The sequence below is a fragment of the Triticum dicoccoides genome, chromosome 2A (assembly GCF_002162155.2).
Source record: "Triticum dicoccoides isolate Atlit2015 ecotype Zavitan chromosome 2A, WEW_v2.0, whole genome shotgun sequence".
Taxonomy (NCBI): domain Eukaryota; kingdom Viridiplantae; phylum Streptophyta; class Magnoliopsida; order Poales; family Poaceae; genus Triticum; species Triticum dicoccoides.
In genome coordinates, this window is record NC_041382.1 from 762,471,927 (window position 1) to 762,482,546 (window position 10,620).

The 10,620-nt window shown below is 48.1% G+C and overlaps 1 protein-coding gene across 1 annotated transcript; it reads left to right on the plus strand.

The window, feature by feature from the left end:
• The first annotated feature begins 4,962 nt into the window (after positions 1-4,962).
• Positions 4,963-6,111, plus strand: LOC119357065 (two-component response regulator ORR6-like). The gene is made up of 2 exons (XM_037624050.1): positions 4,963-5,314; positions 5,431-6,111. The coding sequence occupies exons 1-2, from the start codon at positions 5,071-5,073 to the stop codon at positions 5,715-5,717; spliced, it is 531 nt and encodes a 176-aa protein (XP_037479947.1). The 5' UTR covers positions 4,963-5,070; the 3' UTR covers positions 5,718-6,111.
• The last annotated feature ends 4,509 nt before the right edge of the window (positions 6,112-10,620 follow it).

Sequence of the window (10,620 nt, forward strand, 5' to 3'; positions counted from 1 at the left end):
CTTTAGACAGTGCGATAATGGATCAAAGAAATATCGGCTAGCTTGGTGAAATGTGTTATGTCGGCTTAAAAAATGTCAAAGTGGGGGGAGGGCGGTTGTTGGATTCCCAAAAATTGAGATTAATAACATCACCCTTCTCAATAAATGGGTATACGAACTACTCAGTGAGAACAAAGTATGGCGGAAAATCATTCGTAACATGCACATGGGTTCCAAAATCACTTTTCAAATCCATTGAAAACCCCGCTGATTCACTTTTTTTATCAGGGGTGATGAAAGCCAAAGAATTTCCAGATTAGCATTTTCTTAGTTAGTGATGGTTCCCAGGCTATATTCTGGGAGGGTATCCCATTTATAGTCATGCAATGAAGATATGGAACTTGTCTTGCACTCTTGCTCACCATTAAACTACACAAAGCTTTTAGAAGGTTGTACATCGATGTTAATCTATTTTCATAATTTGTAGGTAAAATGTATTTTGTAGCTCACATGGTTTGAAGATGACATTTTCTTTTAGTTAGCTTCTATTGAATCGTATGAACTCGAATACTGAACTGGAATCATGAACTAGGCACTACTTGAGTTTCCTTAAGAAGGTTAGAAGCGCGGCCAACTACATCGTGTTTTCAAGGACCTTAATCACACGTACAAGTTCACCATGGCCTGCAATATTGTTCGAAGGATCTTCCTTATATAGGTTCTCAGTTATCATTTCTGTTTCACACATACAATGATATAACAGGTTTAATTGTAGGTGATGTGGAGCTCGAGATCGTCCACTGTTTGGAGCACCTTATCATAGTGCAGAGCCTAGGTTTCTGTGTGCTGTGGAATTTGAGGTGAAGCTGAGGCCAGCCGCACATTTGTTGTTATTATCCATCTATGGGGATGGACACTAGATGGTATAATACAGAACATGAGGCAACATGGACTTCTTTAGGTAATCGTCAGAACTAGAACAAGCTCATGGATGATGATGGAGTATCAGACGTGTAATGAAATGACGTTGAATGAGAGAGCAGGAGTCAGGGACGGAGCTCCCATGTAGCCACTGGTGTCAATTGACACCAGTGCCTTCTGGCCTTTCAGCTAATAAGTATTAGCAAAAATGCGTTTGACCCCAGCCCAAAAATTCCATTGACCCCATCCTAGCAGCAGAGCAGCTAATTCCTAAAGCCTTAGCCCATATGATCCATTAAGTTCTAAAAAAATCAAGAGCCTGCGACAGCAAACAATGACACAAGGCCAGGCCCAATGCGTACGCACGTCTCTATGTATCAATTAATCGATCTGCTGTACGCTGTACCTGTACGCGACGGACGCCCTCGTCTCTTCCCCTCCTCATCTCGATCCCTATTTTCGCAGCCGCCGCAGTGAATCGGCGACGAACGACGGCGAACTCGACGCCATTTCATCGGGTGAATGTTGATATCGGCCGACCATCCGCCAGTGCAAAATCTTTAATTTGCAAGTGTTGGTTCTTCCCATCCCAGGTAATATGCACCCTCTCTCTCGGTCTCTAGACTGTCTACAATTCTACTTGTGCTTTGATTTCATGATGGCTATTGGCTAAGTATTTCTTTTCTTTGATTTGCCAAGGAGCAGGAGGATATGGATAATTTTTTGTTGAAAGGGAAACGACCAGCACCAGATAGTAATGTGGCAGGGACTTCAAGGCCAGTTAGACCCACTGTTCAAGATATCTTCCGATATGCCGATAAATCGGCCGATTTATCGCTTACCGCTGTCAGACCGATAAGATAAATCGGCCGATAAATCAGCCGATATGGCGATAAATCGGCCGATATGCCGATAAACTGGCCGATTTACTCCTTATCATGGGTCGACCGATAAGTTCTCGATAAACGATATCCCCAACATTGGTTAGACCAAGACAAGGTCTTGCATCAAATATTGGTACTACTCCTCCGCCTCCGGCACAAATTAACTTAGATGCACTTCCTCATGATCCAGCTGATCGAAAAAAATATGGCAGTACACAAAGAATCATAAGAAGCAAGATGAGTTTTATCCTGATGATTTCAATTCAACACAATTGATGAATCTTGGTCATGAACTTCGGATTTTCATAGACAATGTCCGAGCGGACCAAAGGTTTGCCAATTTGGATGGCATTGCTGATCTTGCCAAAGTGTTGGTGGAAACTAAAAAGCATCTTGATTTTCCTTTGGTGTATCAACTTCTCAGGTTGGTGCTAATTTTGCCAGTTGCCACAGCGTCAGTGGAGAGATGCTTTTCAGCAATGAATATCGTCAAGAGTGTTTTGCGGAACAGAATGGGTGATGAGTTCACGAGTGATTGCCTGATTTGCTATGTGGTGAAAGACATATTTTCTACAATAACGAATGATGATGTGATTGATCTATTTAAGAAGATGGAAGATCGAGAAGGGAAGTTATAAAATGTGAGTCTCGGATCACTTTATTTTTTTTCCTTAATGATACTTATTTTCTGCCTTATTTGTTTCTTACTATTCTTGTGAATATAATATGTCCTTTTGTTCATCCTTTCCAGAAAGTTACAAGTGAAACGTTCGAAAGTCATCCTTTTGCCTATTATTTCCGGAATATGTAAAGAAGTGTTACTTTATGACTTCGTTCAGCCAATATTCGCTACTCGGTATTTAATTTTTTTATGTAATAATAATATCACCAACTCATTGCATATTGTTGCTCTTTATATCGCTCTCGGCCATTATCTATGTTGTTGCACCACTATAATTTCTGCAAGAGGCTTAGCGTGGGCAGCGGTTGACACTAGTGCCCATTTTTTCTAGCTTCGTCCCTGAGCAGGAGGGGGCGGAGGAGGAAGCATGGTATAAATGGTGACGTCTTCCCGTGTTATGACCAAAAATTGCACGCACACCTTTGCCCCCAATAAAATATTGTAATATATATTTCTTGATCTATGCATTACAATTTTTGTATCATAGTTTCCAACATGTCCGTCCAAGTGAGACACATTGAATCAATAAGTTATGTTCTAGATTTTACATGTCATCCCGTGGCAACACATGGGTATTCAACTAGTACTAAAGTTATTGTTGCGGATTGTCTGACAAGGTACCGTCGCTCTAATCCAGCCATGACTATGTGGCACATTAAAGGTCCCCCCATGTATTGAGGAAATCTTGCCGGAGATTTGTAGCTCTAACATGATGGAATAAACTACTATTAATCTCGCAAAAAAAATAAAGAAATAACCAAAGCTCTTGGCTTTTGCGCGATGTCAAAAATAGAAAAGTAGTGTTAGTTTTTTCTATGGGGTAAAAAGTAGTTTTTGTTGAAACCATTTAATAACGCCCCCAATGTATGAAAGAAGTACTCCACCGCTTGCCAAATTTTACTCAACTTACATATGGTTTGAGCGATAATTAATATGAGACAGAGATTAGATACTACATCCTTTGAGCGGCAGTTAATGTGAGACGGAGAAAGTACTACCAAAGATATTGTAAAAGCAACAGCCAAAGCTCTCGGTTATTGCTCCTATGACAAAGATAGAAAAGTCGGTTTCGTTGAAACGGTGAAGTGAATACGATCTCATCACAAAACCAATACGCACCAGAAAAACAGTCCACCGGTTGATCAGACCGTCGCCAAAATCGTGCCTACGTTTTCTCTTGCGGAAAACAGAAAGATCTGCACCCACGAACGCAGGATGCAGCTAGCTGGCCTCTGCAATCACGGTTTGCGTAGCGAGAAAGGTTCCTGTATCCGGTACGTACTAGGTCACGAGCATTCATTCATTGGGCGGACGCACGGCCTGCCGCAACCGATTCTGCGATCACCTTTTCCAGTACAGCAGCATCCAGAATCCAAATCTGGCGGTACGTGCTCTGCCATGGACATTCACTCGCTCTGAACCCCTCTACCATCCACCGCCGCTGCCTACGAGCCCGTACCAGTGCTCCCCACGCCACCGACGTCCGTCCGGTCGATATCGTCGTCGATCCCCGCACCGGAGATCTGCAACGTATCATGGGACTGCGGACGCGTGGACGGGCGTACGGCCGGGTCGCTCGCCTGCCGTTGTTGGTCCCCTTCCGTAATCCGTTCCGCCCAGTGGTGGAAGGGAGATCACGCGACGCGATACGGCGTGACGAGCGACCGGTCGGTGGCGGCCGGCCGGCGTAAATGGCCCGTCCCGCCCGAGCGATCGCGAATGAAATCCGGAGATCCTGCCATGCACGCACGCACGCACGGCACGACGTTGGTGGTGCGTTACGTACGTGGGCTGGGCTGGGAGTGGAATGAAGGAAGGGAGAGATCGCGTGTGAGATGGATCGGCAACAGCTGTGATGCAGGAGGAGGAGGGAGGGGCTCCTCGTATCGAAGGGGCAAGTGACCCTTCCACGCACGGAAGGAAACCAAACGAAGCCGATGATCTCACGAATCACGGGTGAATCTCTGAAATCAAGACGTATCGTGCCGCCGCTCACCCAAAAAGATCCACAATTTTGAAGCAAATCCCCGAGCCCACCCGGTACGGATCACCTGCTGCCGCCCGGAAAGACCAAATCAAATCCTCAGTTGCTAGCCGGATATAGTATAGCAGGAAGAAAAACTAAAAAAAAAAGTGATGCAGTTTGTGCGTGCCCCATGCATGCAAATCTCATCTCCCCCACTTGCCCACACCCCAACGGAAGGAGAGAAAAGAAAAAGGGAAGAGAGAAGATACGCAGACAGCATACGGTGTGCGTGAGCGATGGAGGGGGTGACGCAGCGAAAGCGAGGGGCTCGGCAGGAAAATCCCGGCGGGGATCTCCCGGGCTGGGCCGCGGGGCCCGCGGATCCGCGCCCGGATCGGGCCGGGCCCCACCGGGGGCTGGGTTTTACTCGATCCGCGAGCCTAGGATCCCTTTCGAGATCTCGCAGGATTTCCCCCGCATTTATTTTCCGCTTCCCCCCCGCCCCTGTATATATACCGCCGCGCGTCGCGGCCAACCCAACCAACACCCAAACGCACCAATCTATTCAAGCCAAGAAGAAGAGCTCTTCGCCGTTCCATATTACTACTGCTTCTTCGGCGAGAGAGTTTGATCGACTGATGGCCGCGGCTGCTCCCACCCAGGCTCCGGCCATGACCCTGCCGGCCGCCATGGCCGCCAAGGTGGCGCCCTCGCCGAAGCCCACCGCCGCCGGCGACCGCAAGGTGGTGCCGGTGATGACCGACGCCGACGAGGTCGTCGTCCAGGTCCAGGTCCAGGCGGAGCTGCACGTGCTCGCCGTCGACGACAGCGTCGTCGACCGCGCCGTCATCGCCAAGATCCTCCGCAGCTCAAAATACAGAGGTGAGAAATCGAATCAATCCAATCAAGCCGCGCTCCGGCAATTCTTCAAGAAATTGGACGGCTACTCGATCCATCCTCGTCGTACATGTTCTAATCTGCCTTGTTCTATGTTGCAGTGACTACTGTGGACTCTGCGACTCGGGCGCTGGAGCTGCTGGGCCTGGGGCTCATCACGGACGTGAACATGATCATCACCGACTACTGGATGCCCGGCATGACCGGGTACGAGCTGCTGAAGCGGGTCAAGGAGTCGTCGGAGCTCCGGGAGATCCCCGTGGTGATCATGTCGTCGGAGAACGTGCCCAACCGCATCACCCGCTGCCTCGAGGAGGGCGCCGAGGAGTTCCTCCTCAAGCCCGTCCGCCCCTCCGACGTCTCCCGCCTCTGCAACCGCATCCGGTGATGAACCGTCTCTCGCCGCACCCGTGGATCATCTACGGAGGAGGATTAATTCTTAAGTAGGATTTTTCATTCTTTTTTCTTCGGTGTTCTTTCCATGGACATAGATCCGCCGCTTGCTGCCGCCTCAAACAACAGCTTAACTTTTTGGGGTCCTAGTAGATGATGATGACTAGATTAGGATGTTAGTTCGTCCCCTTGTGTGCTCTGCTTCTTCAAAGATGCCAAGAAAAAATAAATCAAAACAGAGTATTCATCCGGCCAAAAGAAAGGAAATCCTCTGAATGAATGTTGTTCAGAGAAGTTTCCCATCTTGGCTAAATGTCGAAATGGCATCGGATCAGAGCAACATGTTGACAGTTCCATAATCAGAGCTAATCTTTTGCAACAATTAACCATCATCGTCTGTATCGCTTCTCCTTACTTAATCTGCACATGGTCGCCGCATGCAGTTCACGCATCTGCCTGCCCCTGATCATGCTTTGTCTGCCACGCGATACAATTTGGATGATTGATTGTTAAATAGCTCCGCTGATGATGATGTCGACGAGCTAATATACTAGCAGAAGCACAATCTTGATCGTACGTGCGTATCTCGTAAATGTACATATACAATGCTTGTGGGTTGTCTTAGGTGAGCTGTTGTTATACGCGGCGTATAAAAAACTGAAAAGTCCAAAGGCCGGAGCATATATGGAGGTAGGGAGATATGGTAATGAATGGGGGCACTGTGGAAGTATCTCCCCGGAGATCTGCTTACCTGGTGCCAGATTCTGCTTCCGCACAAGGCGTGGTGAGGTGAGGTGTGGGAGCGCTGTATGTGGCCACATGTGGCTGGATTAAACTGGGAATAAACACGCGGATCAGGGAGAAGATATGGCGGATTGGTGCGTGCAGCTGTGTGTTAGTTATTAGGTTGGGTTCTGATTTTACCTGATTCTGTGTCTTGTCTCGTGGAATGTCAAAGTCGGACATGTATGTGCGTATATATTATCTTTGATTTGAGTTGTGGACAAGTAGTTGTAGCAGTTGTTTGTTGGTTTGCATGAAGAAAAGTCGCATTTCTAGCCTTGACTTCCCATTGTTTACTGGAGTAATAATACTAATCATCAATATATCTATATTTCTTTATCACCGGTAAATGTACGTTTCACCTGGTGAGTAAAAAATGCTGAAGTTATTAGATGTAAACCCTGTTTTGGAAGTGAAACCACATGGCTTGAACTGTTAGAATTCAGAGATAGGGCACAGGCAGCAGGGAAAACGTAGCAGTAACTCCTGCTCTGGTCCATAGGAAAAAAAAACTCCTGCTCTGGCATTAAACAGCTAGCGAGAAATGTCATGAATTCAAGATCACTGCGTGAAGCAGAGTCATAAAGTTCTGATTGCAACTGTATGAACTCATGACCACTAGCATTAGAGTGAGCAGTACCGGCCCGGTGTGATCTTCGGGGAAGGGGGAAAAGTCGGACAAGATCGCACGGGCTGACCCGAGTTATGAGAGCGGCACGTACCTACTCCGTGGAGCGCACGGCGGGTGTCGCGTCTCGCGTAGTACGTAGCGTACTGTTTCCTACGTACCGTACTGCTTCCTACGTACCGTATCTGTGTCTCATTTTTTTAGCATCAGTACAGACACAAGCACTCATATACACACGCATACACTCATCCCTATGAACGCACACACGCACATCCTATCCCTATGAGCACCTCCGAAAGACTGAGCCGGCATATCATCTTGAGATTTACGAAGTTACCGTAGGCGCCTCGTCGTCGACGGGAACGTCTCCTCCCACTGAAAGCGCATCGCCGGAAATCCTGAAATAAATCCAGGAATAATGCGAGCACCAGGATTTGAACCCTGATGGGCTGGGGATACCACTGTCCACCTAACCAACTCAACCACAGGTTGATTCGCTATCTGCGTCTCATTTGTCGATCGATGCTGCCTACGTACTGCGTTTGATGCTGCTTGATTCCGGTGTCATGCTCTAAAGGCAGTCCACACCTCGTCTGGAGTAATTTGCTCTCTACGTGTACTGCGTACAGGGTTGGTACTAGTAGTAGTACTGCCTATGTAAGGTTGGGGAGATTCAAGTACATGGTAAAACTGCGTGTTTCTGCGTTAGGCAATGTCTTCCTTGCCAAATTAATAGTGCACAAAGTTTTTTTTAAGAGAGAAGGTATGTTTTCCATCCCTTAAGTTTGCTGAAATTTAACATTTGATCCCTCAAGAATTTGTGGATGACATTTCGTCCCTAAAGTCTCGGAAGAACCAGGTAAAGTTCATCCAAACCTAGATTTGAGCAGAATACTGGCCACGTGGAAGCTATTTTCTTGTGTCCAAAATTAGAAAGTGCACTGCACACGAACGACGGTGGGTTCGTCGATGAAGTAGACACAAGGGGAGGTGAGGGCGACGTCGGCGTGTTCCTGTCGCTAGCTGGGGCCTCGCCGGTCGAGTCGAGGGAAGGGGAGGGGCAGCGGCTCTCACCTCTGTGTCACTGGCGGTGCTGCAGATCAAAGGGACGCGTGGTGGCACGACCCTCCCTAGACACGTCAGCACCGGTTTTCCTTGACGGAGGCGCAAGTAGGTTACACAACTGGAGGAGAGAGAAAACCGAGGACGCATGGTTGGTTATCCTCTCTAAGCTGATTTTAGACTAACTGTAACGGTATTGAGACTTGAGGGACCAAATGTCAACCAATTTTTTTGAGGGACCAAATTGTTTTGACGGACCAAAGGTAGCTTCCTTTAAATTTGAGTGACGAAAAACATACTTTCTAAAAAAATGCCAAACTTTGTCGATTTTGATCATGTTATATAGAGATATATCAATACCGCGATTAGGTTTATCTTGAAATACGTTTCCATATATCGCGGCAAAAAATACGTTTTCGTATAACATGTTTTAATATATCGTGGACGTTCTCGGTGGTCCAAAATGGAAGACGCGGGTGACCTTCGTTGCAAGTCACGAGCATCTCCACGCGACCGATCAATCGTAGATGCATGTCATGTGTGTAGCTACTATGCAAGTGGCAATGCAGTCGCTGTTCCACGATCCATGTGCCTAGACGACATCCAGATCTCGGGCAGAATCAAAGTCTCGATCATGAAAGGGAGGAGGTGGATAGGCTAGTGGTGGTCGAGCCATCAGGTGCGTGTGACGCCGCGGGGCCAGGCGACGGGACGGTCGGCATGGACGGACAGGGGATCGATCATCCGAAAATGGCCCGCCGGGAAACGCCGGCCACCCGCTGGCGGTTCTGTTCATGAGGGAAACGTGGGCGTGGCCACTTTGCCGGCTTGGTCCGGGCCGGCCGGACCCGGGGTCGCCAGGCTCGCCGGACTTTGATCGCGGGGCCGGATCCATCCGGCGGACCAGTGATGCAAAACTGTTGTTGCAAATGGCGTGTCATCGTCGACGTGACATGTAACTGTGTGTGGAACGCAGCTGGACTACATCGGAGAAAACGTGCAGATCAGGGAGAGATCCCCTGGATTGACAGATAACAGATTGGTGTGTGTGTGGAACGCTGCCGCTGTTTGGTCAGGTCAGGTCAGTTCGGGTCATTGATTTTATATGATTCTGTGCTGATCTTCTCGAACGTCAAAGTCGGGGTATGTTGAATTGATTGGTTTATGGAGTGGTAGTACTCCACTACAGTCATAACAGTGCTCCAATTTTGTGGGAATAGCTCCGTTGGTTGCTGAGATGAAAAGTCCAACAGGCAGCGGGTGAGCATCAAATAAGCATTTAAAGTTGCAGAGTCTATGTTATTACTCAATCTGTAAAGAAATATATATAATAGTGATCTTAACGCTTTTGTATTTTCTTTACGGAGGGAGTACTTTCTAATGTATTTATTTCGCATTTTGATGTTTTAGTATCTTGAATTTTGGTTGAACAAACTTGCATTTGTACCTTAATATTTATTTAACTTTTAATGTTTCACCCGAACTAAGTTCAATTCGGGGTTGGTACGTCGGCTAGTAAGTCCGTTGGTCTGCTTTCTTTGAGCTAGACTTGGGGTCGCCAGGCTCGTCGGACTTCTTTACCACGGGATCCACCCATCCGGCGGTGGACCAACCTGTAGCGGGAGCTTGGCCGTCACTCCCACATTATCGAAAGAAGGGAGGGAGAAAATAACACGTCCATACCATTGTCTATGTCAAGAGCACGGGGATAACTGGTGAATCGGAGACGACTCAATACAGGCTTTCATCTCATTTTGTGTATAGATCAACACAATAAAATACACGGATGAACGATGCAATACGATGGAGTGCCCCCCTTACAATTACAAAGTAGGTCACGGATACAAGATAGACATGGGAACAAGCCTACTATCTTTCCGCAGGCTTACCTAAGACTCCTGAGCTCTAAAACAACGTCCCAAGACGTGATGGCGCAAAGCATCGTCGCCATCCAGTCCGACCAGCCAGATGTTTTCACCCGGAGCCCTGGCATAAGGGCGAGACCCACGACAATGTCTTCGGAAAGCAAGCGACACTCACGGATGCCACCGCTGTCGGCGCCAGAAACGCGAACTTCGCTCGGATACTAGCCCCACCATTGAGAGAAGTCCTAGTCACCACCGCATCGAGGGCCGACCCATCCTCACCGAATTTGGGCATTGGTAGAGCATACCAGAGCATCCCCGCCCCTACACCACTTGCCACCCACACGACCAATAGGTGAAGCCACTACCATGGAGCGAGGCCCACCATCCAAAACCACCACCTCGGCACCCGCGAAACACTGTACACCACACACTTCATAGTGCACCCAACCATGGTAGGACGAGCAGAGACACCCCATCTACTCCTAGCCTGACACCAGCCACTGAGCCAGGGTGAGCGCCTCCACCGTAGGAGGCAGCCACGCCTGCGTCCCCAGCCA

Bases quoted from the DNA above. Each gene is read 5' to 3' on its own strand.
- LOC119357065 (XM_037624050.1), top strand. From the start codon at position 5,071: ATGGCCGCGGCTGCTCCCACCCAGGCTCCGGCCATGACCCTGCCGGCC. The intron at 5,315-5,430 runs GTGAGAAATCGA...TCTATGTTGCAG, and splicing joins CCGCAGCTCAAAATACAGAG to TGACTACTGTGGACTCTGCG.